General features: G+C 38.4%; 1 protein-coding gene across 4 annotated transcripts in view; it reads right to left on the minus strand.

Moving 5' to 3' along the window:
• JMJD1C (jumonji domain containing 1C) overlaps window positions 1-18,429 on the minus strand; it is a 162,501-nt gene that overhangs the window by 92,363 nt on the left and 51,709 nt on the right. For all 4 annotated transcript variants that reach the window (XM_051619970.1, XM_051619972.1, XM_051619971.1 and 1 more), the window contains exon 2: window positions 16,506-16,670. In XM_051619970.1, coding sequence (XP_051475930.1) covers window positions 16,506-16,670 — 165 coding nt within the window. The remainder of the gene's footprint in view (window positions 1-16,505; window positions 16,671-18,429) is intronic.

Below are 18,429 nucleotides of genomic sequence, written 5' to 3' on the forward strand. Positions count from 1 at the left end.
ACAGGGAGAACAAAGACTCCCCCTTTTGACACCAGTGAGCTCCTGCAACAGTTCACTGAGTTTGGAAGATGAACTTGGAATTTAACAGTCACTTGCCCGAAAATGCTGTGTTTTAGTGTATGCCTCGTTCTGGCTACAGGTAGGAAAAGAATGAACCAGCAACTGCTGAAGACCAAGTCTTACATGCTAATGAATGCAATCTAGACAAACAAAAGCTGATACTGAAACAGGAGAAAAACAATCAAAACAACCTGAAGAAATGGTAAACTGCACAACTACAACGTGATGTTTGCCTTCTTTCTGTGGTTCCCCTCTCATACCAAGGCTTCTTTGTTCCTTACTGATGAATTCCCAATTCCCTTTTTTCCCCTGCCAGTAGCCTCCATCCCAACACAAGCCCCTCAGACAGCTCTAGAAGCACCAACATTGCTTGCACTGTTATCAAAACAGCAGCAGAGAATTAAACCAGGCACCAGTCATTTATTGGAACCAGATACAAGCAGTTCAGCTAGACAACTCTACTGCTTTCACACCTATCCCATTACTGATGGTATCCTCCTTTCAAACAGTGACAGACAACCTCCTATGTCAAAACAAGCACCACATCCTGGAGGCAAAGGAAGAAATGACCAAATAATTCTTTCTCAGCCGCGAAGCAATCCCAGTAGACAAAAGAGGAATTAAATAAAAACATACAGCCAAATTTTTGCATAACTGCTAAAGCCCTATCAAAATTGGAAATCACACAAAATGAGGGGGAGAGAGTCTTCTTTACTATTTCTGTGCATAGGCATCATAAAAAACACAACTGAATTGACATCCTGCCCCAAAACTACGCAAGGGAATGCCTTCTCAGTAATAAAATTGTATTTCCAGCCTTCATGTTTGCAAGCTGAGCCTAGAGCTATGAACAGGCTGCAAATCATTGCTTGCATGAGTCGGGAGAAATGACTCAGATCTGTAGAGTGCCCCGTTAATCTCAAAGCAATACTGAGTCCATGGGGTAGAAACTCTGGCCTTTCTCTACATACAGCATAAAGATGACATTTTTGCTAACAAACTTCATCACTTGGATGCAGTCAGGAACTATACCACTTCCCTTACACCACAACTGCTCCTACTTGCAAGCTTGTCCCTCAGAGGGTAGCTAACCTGCAAGACAGTTCAATAGGCAGGGAAATGTGAAGAACAAAGAGAACACAGACTCTGTCTGCATGAAAGAAGAGACAGAAATATGGTCTGGTGAACTGATCAAAGCCACAGAGGAAGGGGAAAGGATAGGGGCAGAGATTCGGTGAAGGTGGATCCAAGCTACAGTCTCTGACACAGGACACCCAAAACACTGTATAAAAAAATACATCTGTGCAGTCGAAGGCTGTTTTTCATGGGTGAAGAACTCCAACAGTTTAAAACATATAGGTCTGAAAATCATTTTACTTACAATTTTTTTATCTTCTTATTTCCACTACTCTGATGAGAAAGCTGTTTGAAGACAAAATGTTTTACAGAAAAAAAAAGCCTTACTTACCATAATTAATTTGTGGGTAGTTCATACCCACATTTTCATGTCTACCTTGGAAATGGAAAATAAGCCCCTATTTCTGATAAATTGACATTAGTGTTTTTACCTGCATACATGGTTACCAATAGCTTTTGGCTTCTCATAGTTTTGGATGATGGTTGAAAACAATTTCAAGAGAAGCAAGTATCTGCTTCGGCCTAATGGCTTGTTTTCCATAAGAAATTTGATATTCACAGTTACTGGGTTTCTCTGTTTACTTTTTCTAGTCAAAATGTTATTGCTGGCCAACATAACAACAGTTTTCAGAATTTATTGTGTTTTATAAATCTTGCAAGGACTTTCCTGTTATCTTCCATCTTCATCTCTCATTTATGAAAATAAACAGATCCTTTAGTTCATTTCAAAGACAAACTCTAAAGATAACTAGCAAAAATCTGGATTGCATTAGTTAAAAGAACTACACTGAAACTGTACTGAGAAAACAAACTGCAGCTAGTGCTAAAAATTCAGAATGTATATGCAAAGACCATGGTTAAAACCAGTGAAAAAAGACCATATATGCTAAAGAATAACATTTTTCCAACAGAAAGCAATTAGCTATTGACTACCTTTCATAATCTCACTTTGTCAAAAATGTTCACAGCTAAGTAACACACCTCTACTTTCTTTATACAATTATATAACTTACTAAATAAAATGTAAAAAACAAACAGCCAAAACAAAAAACAAACACACAAAAAACCCCCACATCAGTGCCACAGTGTAAATACATCTATTGAAGCATATGTTAAAACACCATTCATATTTTAAAAAGTGTTTAGAATCCAGTAAAACCAGGGAAAAAGCCAGTTCCTCTCCCCCCCTAGGCGACATTTGCTTGAAAGAACACCAAGATCTGGGGTGGGCACAGAACAACTTAGTTTTCTAATTCTCTTGGTAGGTAAGATGTCATGCACTGTATCAACAAAAGGCAGGTAGATAAAGGACCAATTACCTCCAATAGCATTAATCTCCCTCGCCTGGACACGTGAACAGTCACCCTTCCTTCTTTCAGTTGTACTTTGTATGTGCATTTGTAGCATTTACGGAGATCACAGAATCACACATAACCAGGTTGGAAGAGACCTCAAAGATCACCTGATCCAACCTTTCCTGGCAAAAGCACAGTCTATACAAGACAGCCCAGCACCCAGTCCAGCTGAATTCAGTGTCCAATGTCAGAGAAGTGACACGGAGATGACATCCACCATTTTGCCACTTTGAAATTAAGCTTAAGGTTAGATATTCAGAGGAGGGTTTAAAAGGCCCAATAAAAGGTTCTGTGGTTATTCTAATAAATAATCTAGTATACAATCTTATGTGTGCCAATAGTGTAATTTGTATTGAAGGAACTCCAAGTACGTCTATCGTTAAAAGATTGTGCAATTGCAGCAGCCAAAGATGTCGAAATCAACATTCTACAACAGTGTCAGTAATTTCAGAGCCATGTGCCAAAATATGATTAAAGACAGTTCACTGGGTATTTTGATAGTAACACAGGAAAACAGCTTGTCATAGAAAAACCATGTGATCAATTAAGAATGCTATCAATCCCCCATAAGCATAACCTTCTAGCAGTATCAATGCCACAGCGCTTAGACACGCAGATTAACTGCCAAGATATAGGTTATATAGATGAAGTTCAAAACTGCTAATAAGAGAGTATATGGAAAACTGCATTAAGTCTTCACTAAGAAAAGTTCATCTGAGATGATGCAAGTCTAAAGGAAACACAGACTGCTGCACGTTCAGACAGCAGTGCTGCATTTCTACCTGACCACAGTTTGGAGGGGGAAAGAAAAGGAGTCCCAGCAGGTTCTCTGTACACTACATACACTGGACAGATTTGTAGAAGTCAATCCCAGCATGTTCTCTGTACACTACATACACTGGACAGACTTATAAAAAGCATCTGCAATGCCTTCCTTCACCTGCAAATCAGGCCAAACATTATTCTGTTAGGACTGCACCAGTTTTGAGCAATTAGACACTGCTGCTGCCTGCAGCCTACCTTCACCAGCAAACTTGATGGTGCTCAGTGGAGGTTCATACAATTCTGTCTGTACAGGTGAAGCCAGACAAGTCAGTTTGCTATAAACAAGTTCTGATGCAACCTCAAACCTGTAGCTGGGGTTTTTTTTGGTGTTTTTTTTCTTAAACACAGGACAGATGCTAGTATTTTACTGTGAAATAGGAAAAAAACCATAAAGCCTTAAGTACTCAAGTGCACATAGTGATTCTATTTTATTTTTACATTATGTTTAAAAAGTTACAAAGGATTTCTCTAAATTAAATTCCCCCGCAATCGTCAACAAGTTGCCTCAAATATTTCTCATTCTTCCCATATTAATTGCACCATGAGTCTTAGAAGACAGCCACAAAGACGTGTCAGTCTGGTTGACAATAAAAGATCACTGTGAGTTCTTTACCAGCTCTCAGACTACCTTGTAAATGCTTCTTACCCAAAAAATAAAGGAGTATTGATTACATATGTTCTAAGTATCCTACAGAAGAAGACACTGACAGCTGGAGGTGCTGCCCAATCTTCAGGATTCAAATTATACTGGAACAAAAACAACGGAGTTCAGCTTGATAACAGTCTCACTAAGATACTGGTTAGAACAAATACAGCCTGTTCCAGACAAATACATCACAATGTGTAGGAACATTGTTCTCTAAGAAGCCAGTTATACTCTTAGATGGAAAACTAATGTAAATAATTTCTATACAAATGCATTTTGGTTGTATTCATATTAATATAACTTTCAAAATTGCTGGATTAATCAACCAACGATAAGTACCACCATTAGGCTTGCTTCAGGATTCAGCTAAATGCTTCAGTGATTCCAAAGGCATCCCTACAAATCCGTATTTTATTCCTATTATGATGATACTAACATAGTTCACAGCAATTCAATATGTGCATTTTAAATCCCAGCAAATCCCTCCAATGAAATATGTAAGAATGTTTCAAAGCCATCTGAAACTAAAGACATGAACAGGAATATAATGCCGAAATAATTTATTAAAATAAATGAGGTACTTACCCAATGTCTTAGACTCAAAACTGACGAGAAATTTTAAAATTAAAATACTCAGTCAAGAGTTTTTCAGAATAATTCATTGTACATAAGAATAGTTGCTTTTTTCTTAAACAGTTCCATCAAACAATTTAATATTAAGAGGTTTCATGTAAATTTCTAACAATTGATTAGCTAACGGTCCAACTTTCTTTCATAAAGCAATAAAAATGGAACAGAAAAGCACCTAATGAAAGGCCAAAAAGCTTAATAAAATAATTTTGTCTACCCATGACTGATGTGGACCCTACAACAGTCAGTAGTCAAAAAAAACCAACACTATTTGTTAATTGTGTTAATAATTCACCTATCTGTAAATAAGAAGTCAGACTTACCCAGGGTTAGATAAGGTCAGCCATGTTTCTCTAGTAATATATTAATTACTGCTAAAGGATATTATTTTCATATAAAGACCCATTCCCTGTGTTCAACAGTAGACTATTTTGTTTGCTTACAAATTCAGTCTAACAAATATTTTTCTGAAATTATTTTGGTTCCTTAAGACTTCCTGTAGTCCTCCATTTGCAGTTTTTAACATTGATTCACTTTCTGGTATTAAAAGTATGATACATGCTTTAAACATGCAATGCACACTAAATAAGATAAAACATCTTAGAATTACCAGCATTTACTGATGAAGTAACCTCAAACTTTACTGCAAGGAAGTGAAGATAAGAAAAAAAAAAATGACATAAACATAAAATCAAACAAAATAACATAAAACCACAAACATAAAATCAAGCTGCACTGTATGTCCTCCATTTATGTGAATATTCCTTGCAGTAAGGTAGAAAAGAAGTGCTTTAAAACCACAGATATGACAAAGTGGTTGTTTCTCAATATTTGATGCATTTCAAGAGTTAAATGGCTTCAGTGTTGTTCACGTTGTGTTCAAGACTGGTATCAACCTAACAGGACACACATTGTGAAGAGAAACTCTTAAGTATTCAGGTTAAGTTTTTGCTTTCTCTTTTAAGAAGTCACCGAAAGGGCATTTGCCATTTCCAGCCCTTGACTCAACTTCCTGGTTTGTCCAGCAGCTGGAGGGATGCTAATCCGAGGGTCCAAAAAAGGAAGTGCAAAACAATATGCTCCCAGCCCTGGTCCCTGAGTGCTCAGAGAGAGAATCAATTTTGAACCCACTGCAGACAATTGGATGTGTAAAATAACTCGGTTGGTTATTTTTTATTTAAAAAACTAAACAACAACAAATAAGTAAACTGCTCAGCAGAAGAAACAAACCTGTGCCTTCAGCAGCTTCTCCCTCTATCCTTCTCTTCACATGAATACTTCTTCACAATGCCGATTAGCCTGTGGTTCCTGCCTAATCACATTTTAATTCTTCTCGTCATGAGTGGCATGACCTGTGGTCAGCCAATGTTTCTGTTCCTCCTGCCCAGCTGTGGCACATGCAGAACTACCAAATTTGAGGACTTCAAAAACACCAATTAAATCCTTGTTGACATCAAGGCTGCAACATGAAGTTCAGAATGTAACACGTTTCCAGAGGAACATGCACCTGAACAGAACTGACTAATACTTCAGAAGAGTGATGTTAAGACAGTAAAGCCCGGAATAAAGGACATACTGGTTTCACTACTTAGGATTTTGGTTTTCAGAAAATGAGAATGATAACCACTTTAAAAAAATTATGTTTCCAGAAATTTCAGGACACTCAAAATATAAAATACAGATTCTATCTCAGCTAGCCTCCTCATGCAGGTTAAACACCTGAAGCCAACAACATGTTCTTATGTTCAGTTTTATCCTTAGAAATTAAGATAAATTTTAAAAGTAAGCATCCTAGATGTAGAACATCAAATCATTACTAGAACAACTTCTGCCGTGTAAGAGGTTGCTGTGGAAATTTGACTTTTTGTGGTTCACAAGAAAGTGCCATGTATGAAAACAGATTGCTCATGATAAATGTATCACACAGAGCACATTTATAAGGCTTTAGCACCTATATGACAAAGAAGAAAAAGACCCTGTACTCCGAGTACTTGATTTAGTCTGTTTCAGTGTAACTAAAGGCCTACAACATCTGCCAGCCAAAGAAGCTCCTATTAATGGTAGCTAAATACTGAGATATTTTTCAAATGCAGAGCCCTGAGAGCACAGAATGACAGAATTAAATCAAAATACACACTAAAACACAGTAGTTCAATACTATTCAAGTACAAAGCATAACGGTAATATACAACAGCATTTCCTTCTCTGTGAACACACAAGAGCTTAGTGTGAACAAAATATTTCTGTGTAATGGTGAGGGAACACGAGTGCATAGACACGCACACCTGAGGGGACAGATCTTGCAGATCTAACTGAAATTGAGGGGCTTTTAAGCCACAGTACCAAGAAGGGGAGGCAGAGGCACTGTCCCTTGCAGCATCAGTGAGATTGGTCAGATTCAGTGTGAAACCACATCCGTAACAGATTAAGCTGAAAGGAAGCTAAGGTTTTTGTTTTGGTTTTAGCCTTTTGGCAAGGCAAAAACATTAAAAATTACTACCATAGCACTAATGAGCTTCACTGCTGGGCTGCAGAGGTGAGATGATTTTCCTCCCCAACAGCTCCTCCAAACTTTGTCAGGACCACAAAGGAGACAATATTTTCTTCCCAACAGTCTAAGCTGTGACACAAATAACACAGTCACCCCATAAGGTAAAGAAGCTACCCTTTCTTCAATTCAATATCCTTGTTATCCCAAATATTATCATCCTTTTTCATATCACATGGGCTCAAAGGACTAAAAAAGTCTTCCTCTGTCTTTCTCCCCAGTCCATGTTGTCAGCTCACCTTTTAAATCTAGCAACATGAGATCGCCAACCATCACTTATTTGGCTTATTTAAAGTCATGAAAGATCATACCCAGTGACAAGACCTGCTGTTACTACTGTAAAAAGAAGTAAAGGGGTACAAGAAAATCCCAGAAAACATGAGAATATTGTTTCATAGGTGCTGCCTCTATGGTAGACTGAGAACCTAAATTACCATGATGGAATCATGACAGAACATAAATGCTCTGTGGCATCACTTCACAGAAAAGGAAACCTTAAAAGCAACAGCTGCCTTGGTTTTATGTCAATAACCAAAATTTAGGTGGAGCTGAAATATGTACTTCCATAGCACTATGAAAAAAGCCTCCTTCAGAGTCTCAGTACTTTGCAAATTGCAAAATTTTTATCCTAACCTAGCAAAATGTGGTGCTTGGCCTCAACTGCAACATTTTCACTTCATCCAGATATTAATTTCACCTGAAACCCCTATGTCTCTGCTGTAGAGAACTGAGTCTGTGCCCACGTAGCCATATGTTTCCAAACAGTCATGTGTAAACTACAGAATTACTTTTTCAGGAAAAGTCCTTCACATTTTGGGTGGGTTCCCCATGCTGCTATACATTTCAGGTGGATATTGACACTTCACAGAGCACACCACAGGATTCCCAATGAAACCCAGCAGAAGCTGCTGGAATTCTGAGAAAGGGGAAAAGAAACCTGTAAAACTCTAATTACACCTTCCTTAACTCATCTTACTGAAGTCAGCACGAAGAGAGCAGTGCTTCAGTATTGCACAGCTGACAAGTCATTAATGCAGAGAAGCAGCAGTGGAGATTTTAACAGTGGGTGGCTTTTGAAATTAGCTGCCAAGTGGATTTGACAGGTGTAAAGCCCAGCTGCTCCTCCCCACTATCACAAGAAAAACACTGAGCAGTTGCTTGTGGATGGAAATCTCCTGGCACAGCCTTCCTCAATCTGGACAGCCACCATTCATATGGATGACAAGTACCACACTGACATCCCTCCCTCACTGTACAACCTCTCAAGACATAGATCAGGAGAGCTTTTTAAATATTCTCCAATATATAAAGAAAAATATTGTATTTGTGTGTCTATCTCTATGCTTATACATCTACAAACGTCTATAAATACATACTCACACATATATACACATATATAAAGTGTATATATTTCTAAGTTATAATTGATATAAAAACAGTAAATAGACTGTGTGACCAGACTGATGGAGATACACAAAAAGCACTACAGGCATTCAGTCATCCTTCCAAAGCCCAAGCTCTGGAAGTTGAATTTCCAAAATATTGTGCTGGAATAACGAGCTGCATCCACATGCCTATATTCTGCTCACCACTGTATCTTCAAAGTTGAGCTGATCCTTCTAGTTCACTGAAGTTCAGATGATGGCTACAAAGCAATTTGTTTTCTTCAGCACAAATGGAATATTTTTTCTCATGGGAAAACTATGGAAAAAAATACAAAACTTAGGACTTACTGAATTCCATAGGACCCAGCATAGCTCTTTGCTTTTATACCTGATCAAACTGTAGAGCAGGTCAACACTGAAGCTGCAAGTGTGAATGCAGTACAGATACACCTGCAGTAACTGTGATGTAGCTGACTAGGGTATCAGCAGGAGCATAACCATATATTGAACCAATATAAGATTCACCCCCAGTTATAAAATCAATATGCAAGCAGCACGGAGCTCCCTGCAACACTGGCTGCTCTGCTTCAACTGCCTAAGCTTGAATATGAAACCTTGAGAAGCTTTGTCTCTTTCACAGAAACACAAACACATTATTACCAGCATTTTATTGCTATCTGTTCTTTGAACAGGTGCAAGTGATAGAAGCACACTCACTTGTGAGCACTGCTTAGCATTGCAGCTGAAGGACACTAAACAATACCTAGTTATTTCATTTGCTAATCCTTGGAGAACAAGAAGTGCTTTAACAGCAGGAAAGAACCTGAAGTATGGACACCTTCAGGATGACGTGACGTACTAAACCAGCTTTCTCTAGTGAAGCTACCAAAATGGCAACTCCCAGACCCGTATGATCAAAATGACTGGTGCTTACTGTTATTTTAAGGCTAAAATCTAGAAAAGACTCAATTTTGTTTGAAATTCTAGCACTCCTGTAAATGAATTTGACATTTAAAACCGTTCCTAGCATAGCACTTAAATACAAAAAGTATTTGCTGTGTTTAAAATTTGGAAGTATGCTTTTACAAAACTAAATCCTTTAAAATACAAAGGATCTCCTTTGCTTAGAAGTGCAAGTTCATAAGAAGAAAGTAAAAAAAAAAAAAAATTAAGTACAAGCAGGCCTTCAGCCAATACCTTGAGACAAAAGCTTTGGAACAAACAATGCAGTAGTGTCAAGTGCACAGAATGCACCAAGGCCACATACAAGTCAGTGAGGCTTTCCACTCCGTCACTGATTTCCAGAGTGGGAAGCCACAGGATAACATCCATATTTCTCAACAGAGCATCTGGGGAGGCAGATTTCAGTTTATTGCTGTTCATTTGGGGCATGTCCTGGGAAGGTAGTGGCCTCTGCTTAGAAGGCTTTGTGGAGAGCAGTGGCTCCCAGTAAGCAGTAGTTCAAAAAAAGCAAGTGCCAAAGTACACAGGCGGGATGTGGTACCGCTTGAGACCTCTGTGTTCTGTGGGAATATTACAGTAATGTACACTCTCCAGCAAAGTCATCTTTGAACCATCTCCAAGTGCTGTTTCTGCATGTTACTGTCTTTCACAATGCAGAAAAAAAATCTGGTCATTTATGCTCTGCTGAGTCAGTTACTTAAATTTTCTCTTCCCCCAAGTGCCTTAATTTTTCTAAGGACCTGACAGTTCCCAAGTGTTTTCTCCTCTACTGTATATATCTCATCTTTACCCCACATTAGCAAGGTATACAAGCACTAGAATTCTGATGCAGGAAACGGAGAAACTGAAAAAAACAGTATCAATTCTTTATTATTTTCCCTGGAGGCTATAGCACTTCCTCACCTCAAATTTGAATTATCTTCAAAGTTGTTAAATTATTTTTAGGACTCAGGAAACTGAGTCTTCTCTCTGCCTTGCTTTCCATATACACAGTAATCCTTTGTGAACTTATTTCTCTTTACTGCTAGAGTATGTGAGTGTCTGCTGAGGATTTAATCACAGTATCTGGCAGTGTATACTGCTATTTTTCATTGTGTAGGAGGAGAACAGGCTGCAGTGAAGTACTGGAATATGCAGGGGGAACATTAGCAGGATCTTCAGAAACTCCTGACTTTGAAAGGGATTGATCTGATCCATGGGACCAACATACAAGAGAGGAACTTATTCAGAAATGCTAAACTTAGACCACCAAGGCAAGGAAGAAAATCCTAACAAGACTGAAAAAGTGGTAGCTCATCACAGTATAAACAGGAATGAACAAGGGACCTGTTCTACTTTCCATCATCAAGCCAAAATAAAGAATTTGATTTGTCTAAAGAATCTCTAGAAGCTCTACAGAAGCTTGTTGTTCACTCTGTACACTTTCTTCTTAAATCTTGACACAAATGCCAATAAATTGGCACTTCTTAAGTATATGCTTTATAATCCAACACAATCAAGCCAGCTGAAGTAGAGTGTGGTCAAGCAAAAGGATTCTGCCATTGACAGCTGGGTCAGAAGAGTGGGGAGGGAGCAAGGGGGAGGTTACACAAGGTCAGAGGACAAGCCTGTCTTCCACGTGTCCACAAACACTTCTACTCTTTTACTTTACCACCAAGTACACTAAGGTGCAGTCAGCACATAAACATACAGGTTCATTCACATCTAACCAGAACAAATGCATCCACTACAATCCAGAAGAAACTTCCATCTCCCTCTTCTGCAGCATGACCTCCTCATTAGCATGATGGTCAGACTGAAGGTCCACAGTCCCACAGGTGCCACTGGCAATGCCCACCATAAATTAGCTGCAGATTCTCACAGTGGAAAAGAGTTAGTCATTGCCAATGAAGACCCACTCTTTGTCCCTGGTTTTGTTCTAAGCCTGGCTAAAGCTCTCTATTCTTGCAGAGCCCTGGACAGAGTCCCAGGAAAGATTGTTCTCAAGCCACTGGTTTAGCAATGACTTCACTTGTTCCAAGAAAAAGAGACAAGCGAAAAGACACACTTTTATTACAGAGGAGGAGGGTGGGGAGGTTCTGTTGTTCCTGCAGCTACCCTGCCTTGAGAGACAAGCATCTTCAGGATCTCCTCATGAAACATATTTGAGGGCAACCAGTTTGTGCTGTATCACTGTATTATCACTGGGAGTGATACAGTTATTGCAGACCTCTGTATTAGTTGAGACCACAGGGCAAATCTTTTGGTTTTACATGGTGAGTACTGGTAAAGTTAGCAAAGCACTGTCTCCATATTCAAACCAACAGAGAATTCATATGGATTCTTCTGATTTATCATTTTATGAGTTCACACCAAATTCATAAAGCAGCACCATTTTATTTATAGGTATAACAATAGGCAATACATACTTTATAAAACAAACCATATCCAGTTAAACACATGAAACTGCTGACCTATCACCTGTGCCTGTAATCTTCCCAGGCACCTCCTGTATTCTCTTAGATCCTTTTCCTGATAGTACAAACTTGCTATGCTATATCCACCTTAAACTCCTTTAAATTTCAATCATAATTTCAAGGGTAATTTTCAATAACCCTCCTTCCCTTATTTTCTTTCCAAAACGATGGAACATTCCTGTTAAAATGCTTGATTTCTCTCATTTCTATCCTGTAGACTTTCAATGATAAATTTTCATTTCAGCACATTACTGACATTTCCAAAACTCTCTTCCCAAACAAAACTAAGAAACGGCACTCAGTCCATGCCTTCCTCTGCCTTAAATATATATGTTGATGCTGCAAAAAAAGTGAATGGCTATCTACCATGGCATCCTCTACACATTAAACCTTTCTTCCACATTATTATTCTCCAAAATGTCTCTAGCAGCTTCTGTCCTTAATCCTCCCTTTTACTCCCTCTACACCTTATTTTTAGATATTATCATATGCAATTAGAGAGAGAGTAATTAAATTCAAACTGACAGCTCACAGAAGCTTTCTGTTCTGTCCATATTAAAACCTGGGCTTCAATTTGTCACCCTGCCCACACACTTATTTCTATCCCTCTCTTGGTGGCTGAGGGGATACTATCATACTTTTAAGACTTCAGACTGAACTGTATCAAAGGCATGATTTTATCACTGATCTCTAACATCCTAGTATCCAAACTATTTCTACATCTAGGAGACCAATTTACTCCCTCTAAAATACAACTATTCTTATCCACCCACAGATCAGAATAGTTTATCCATCATCTCAACTGCTGTAAAGTTGTTTCCTGAGGAATTTAAAAAGAAGGAAAAAAAAATAAATCAATTTCTCACTTTTTAAGTACTGGCAATTCTCTTAGCCCATTACTTTGAGCCTATCGCTCCCTTCTTTTTGTATCTTTGTCACACACACATACCCCCCTTGTATACCAAACTAAGCTCATGCCTTCAATTTCAACACCTTATCTAGGCTACCTTTCTTAATCTCTTAATGTGAAAAGACATACCACTCACTTCCAGTGCCTACAATTTTTAAGTTTTCAAAATCCATACTTGCCTTTTTTTGCCTTCGGCTGAGAAGTTTTCTCCTGCATTGACACCTGTAAAGCAACTCCATTATTTGAGTTAAACAACAAGAATTATTTACCAAACACACTCCTCCCTAATATCTAGGGGACGTTACTTATCGCCATTGCCATTTCTTTACATTGCTTGACAGTCTTTTCCTCTATGTTTGGAAACACCCCACATACAGGATGATTTCCAATTATACCAGTCAGCTGGGCAGCCAAGAAGTTCTCCAAACTTTCCAGAAAATCACTTCACAAGAAGGAGAAGCATTTGATTACAGCATGAACAAGCTGAGGGCACCACACTCCCTCGCTCTTTCACCGACTTGCACAGTGGCCCAGAAACAGGTACTCAGTCAACATCAGAGTGACCCTGACACCATGAAGCCTGTTGCTGCCAACAGGGCTCTAGGCTCATTTAAAGTCAACTTTTCACCTTTGGCACAAATGAGGCAGGAACTCTACTGAAAGAAAAGATCATGTCATCATGAGAGAAACTGAATTTTGGGAGATAACTTATCCCTCCTGTTACCAAGCTTCTAAACAAAGAAACTGTACTGCTCATTTCCCTGCTTTCTCAGCATCTGGCACAAGAGCCCGAAGTCTTAAAGCACAGCTAAACGAGGTAAATGGGCACTGTGCTTTCAGGAACAGCTACACTTCAGGCATCTAAAAACATCAAACATTTACAACCAACCTAGATTCTAGCAATTTCATCTACAAAGTAGAGATTACATTGCTTCACACAACTGAGTAGTAATCAGTAATTGGGAAGTACACAGATACTAGACTGATGACCGCCAAAAGGAAGCCCCCTAGGAAATGACAGACCTTGTCTTCTGATCAGGTTTGAATATCATACAGTAAACTCAGACTATGTTGATCAAAGAAGAACAGAGGGTGATCACTATCTAAATAAACATGCACATTCCAGTCACTCCACTAAAGGAAAAGATCCTGTAGAACTGATACATAAAACATGCTTAAATACTGCTTCGCTGTGGGCACATTTAGCATCCAACATGAAGTCATGCCAGAAACTTTTATTTGGGCATTTAATATGAAGACAAGATTGTCAGGTACATTAATGATTTCTTTCAATATAGTTTGCATGCATGGGAAGGATTGAGACCTTTCCTTTAATAACTACAGCAAGACTCAGCATTTCCAAAAAGTGTGCAGTATCACATCAACACTCAGTATTTCACATAAAGTCCATTTACTCCCATTGCTGTTTGGCAAATCAAAAATATTTACAATCATTTCCATTGGTTTCCCATTTTTACTAAGTCTTGTTTTGACCAAAAAACCCCCAAACCTTCATAGAGGTCATCCACTCCACTGCATCAGAGTGTTCAGATAGTCTGGAAACAAATCCCAAAGGTGTTATGGCATTCTGAGCACCTTCCCTGCTCCCCAAGGCCTGGTGTGCTCAGTGCAGCTATCAATACAGAGCAGAAGTTTGGGAGGTCGCTATAGTGGGAATCCCCTCTAACTAGAGTTAATACCCTGTATCTGCACTTATCCTAAAATACGGGTTTTCTGGAATGGATTACTAGAGGGTTTGACTCTGAAAACAATTGCTAGAACATTTGTAAGCAGGCCAAGTACAAATGATGAGAAGCTGCCATCTTTAACATCTGGAAATAGTGACCCGACAAGCTATTTTAGCACCACTTTTGACTATATTATTTCAATTTTTTAATTTTAAAAGCAGGAGGTGGATCTTTTGCAAACCTTCCTTCTCATGCCTATCAGCTACATCAAGAACATTAACATTAAAACAAGAATTAAAAAATAAAAAATATGGAGATGGAAGAAAATAATGTTTCTGCCTTCTGCTAGACCAGCACAAGAAGTCTCTACTGAGAGAAAGGTGTGACAGAAACATTTTCACACATTAACAAAAAAATAGTTCTAACCTGGGGACAGGATCAGCAGCCAGACTAGAATACTTTCTAGAAACACACTCCTTCTAAAGCCAAAAAGGACCTCTATTCTAAAAGGTAAGATTAAAAGCATGAAAATCACAGAGTACTTGGTATCTAAGTTGCTAATATTTTAAAATCAATCTCAATCAAGGAGAAATGAGTGACTTCAAAGAAAAAATGACATGACTCCCTAAAACTAAACTTTTTTGCTCAAGGATATACCGACATAAACCAGAATATTTGCCTGGAGAATCAAATATATGGAACAGCCTGTAAATCCAGAAAGTCAGCTTGCTTTAACTCAAGCACATTAGCACAAACACAGAAGGTGAGCCAATTAGGAATATTAACTGAAGAGGAGATAAGTCCATCTTAAACCACCTATGCATCTCTCTTCCACCATTAAGCTTCCTTGAACATCCTGCTCCCTGACCTTCAGATTTACTGTTCCAATCTCCAGAAAAATAATCATGAGACAGGATTTCACAAAGTTCATTAGGTACTCAGAGATGACAACACAGAAGGAATATTTTAGTGTAACACAGCTAGAGCTGAAGCCTGGAGGAAAAAAAAAATTGTCTACATTCTTTAAGATCACAAATTCCCAGAAAAAAGTTTAAAGTTACGGATACTAAGCTTAATATTAAATATATCTAAGATCTCCCTTCACCATTTTGACAAATTTGCTGGATCTCCCTTTTACCTGCTAGTCTATGAGAAATCTTCCCCAACTCTCTACAAAGCAAAAACATCCAATATAGAGGGCTCCTGAGCCCTCCTATCTATTTGGCTCTTCTGAAGACTTTGACAGCACTTGTTTCTTTGCAGAAAAAAAAGGAATACACATTTATTGCTTATTACATTATCTGATCAGATCCTTATTACTCATCAGGGCTATCAAAAGGCATGTCAAAAGTGCACACAGCCTCCCAGAAGTTCTCTCAGTAGCTTTGCTTGGGCATCAATCCAGAAAGTAGTGAGTCACAAGTATCATCTCATAAACCAGGCAAGCAATTATCACTTACTTTATTATCTTTGCTCATTTTTCTCATATTTCTGAACTCTGACCTCAGTTCTAGATACATTCAACTCCCACAAAGAAAGTATCACAAGCTTAAGGGTTTATTTTTCACCTTAATTTCAATCCTCCAGAGAGCATGTAGTGATAAGGTTGTATTTGTAAGACGCTTTATGTGAATTGCCGTTAGTTCTATTATGTCACTCAGAGCCTAGTTCTGCAGTGCTCAAAGTTGATTCAAAAAGGAAGACTGACTATTATCAACGCTGCTCCCACCCTTTCAACACAAACATGCCTTACTAGCATGTTCTTATCCTTTTTCTTACCCTCCTCCCTCTCCGTGCTCACAGCATTCCATCACCACTTGAGTAACCTAGACTTTTTCCTAAGGAGAACAGTTTTTAAAAGATTAAAATAGTTTAGTAAATGCAATTGCTCAAGTATCTTACCAATGCAGGCCATTGAATTTGTTTGATCTTTGATCCCTGAGTCTGGCTTGGGTCCTTTCTTTTCGCCCAGACCAGCTGGTACTCCACCAAGAAGGTTGCAAAATCTTCATAAACTTTAACCCATTCTCGTTTTTCCCATTCAAGGTCATCAAATTCCACATATACCTGGGGAAATTTAAGAACAGGAAAGGACATACATTATAACATATACACAGCACATGTGCATCTACACACACTTCTGAAAGCATGTGTTTTAACATTTAACACAAGAGCTTTGTTTAACAGCTTAATATACCCATTTTACTGTTTATGGTATGGAAATTATATAATCAGTTCCTGCACCACAGATGAAATTTTTCTTGGCAGTGCATTTGTGCTGCAGAGGGGAGGGTGACATTTGCTAAAACATTAACATTGGGTAACTTATCTCATGAATGGGAAGTACAACACTAAGTAGTTAGGGTATCATTCAAGTAATTCACACTGCAATTTAGATATCAGTAAATAAGTTTTAAGAATACTTCTCGTTTTCACTTCAATACCTGTCATATAATACAAACCAAACAAGGAAACATTATTTCAAGATTATTTCAAGGAAAAAAAAAAAAAAGCCACTTGGAATAGAACCAGAAAGGACATCCTGAGCCTGCAGATCCTGCTGCTACAAGCAAGGCTAACACACAGCATCTAACAGAAGAGGCTCAGGTTCTTGCCATTTCTGTTTTTCTGGAATCCTGCTCCTTTGAAAAGAGAGAGAAAAAACAAACAAACAAAAAAAAAAACACAAAAAAACCCCCACCAAAACACCACTCTTTGTTTCCAGCTACATTGATTTGGAGCCAGTTTGCAACTATTTGATCTTGTGCCATCCCTGTCCTGCAGGTTATGTAGTTTTTCCCAACACATTCTTAGAGAACAACTCCCTCAGCTGCATTCACTAAGCTAAATATGCCAGAAGTGTTGTCTCCTCTTAAAGGGAAGAGAGAACTCAGACAAAAAGCTATCCAAAAGCTATCTGCATTATCAAACACAAACTCTCGTTAAACCATTACCTTTCAAAGTTACAGAATTTATTTAAAATTGGGAAAAAAAAAAAAAATCAACATTTGAAAAAGTGTTTTTTTTTTCCCAAATAGTGAGAAAATTCTTAAGAAAAAACAGCTGGTATTATAAATAAAAGCCACTGCTTGTCACACAAACTGGAGAAGGGAAGATGCTTTGCTACTCTCCTGAATTTCAGCTCTCAGCCACACCCAAGACAACTTCTGAAACTGGAGTTTTTTCCTCTATCTGCTTCTGAGAACTTAAATCGCTGCCACAAAAATATTCTTGTCTTTTTAACTTTGGTTAATTTTAGGCCTGCAACATACTTCCTTGTCTAGACTTTCTGTCTCACACTTTCCAAACGTGTACTACATTGTGCTCCTTCTCATCTTGTCCTTCTCCCTTCTGTGTACACAATTTAAATTTGCACCAAGCCTTTTCTCACTCCTGTATCAAAATTCATCATCCCAGTTTTCCCTGCCATTATTCTCCTTTTTTAACCCATTAATCCTATTCTGTTCATACACACTCCCTTTCTTTTCCTTTCCCACTATAAAGCCCCAGATTAAGAAGATAATTTACTGCAGTTACTTTCTTATATGACAGCCATTATTGCATCTCCACTTACAATTGGTCCAAATAAAACTAAAGTAGTTACTTGTCCTGTCAAACTATGCTTAGTCAATCCATTTATGCCACTGCTCTCTCTCCTCACAGCCTCCACCAACTGCTAGCTACTCAGACTAACTGCAGCTATCACTCACTGCACACCTGTCTCCTCTTCATCCACCCCTCTACCAAATACTGACACCCAACCGTCCCTGTCCCTGGGCATGCTTCTTGTCACCAGTATCATATTCACAGCCAACTGGTCTTTCCA

The sequence above is a fragment of the Apus apus genome, chromosome 4 (genome assembly GCF_020740795.1).
Source record: "Apus apus isolate bApuApu2 chromosome 4, bApuApu2.pri.cur, whole genome shotgun sequence".
Lineage (NCBI taxonomy): Eukaryota > Metazoa > Chordata > Aves > Apodiformes > Apodidae > Apus > Apus apus.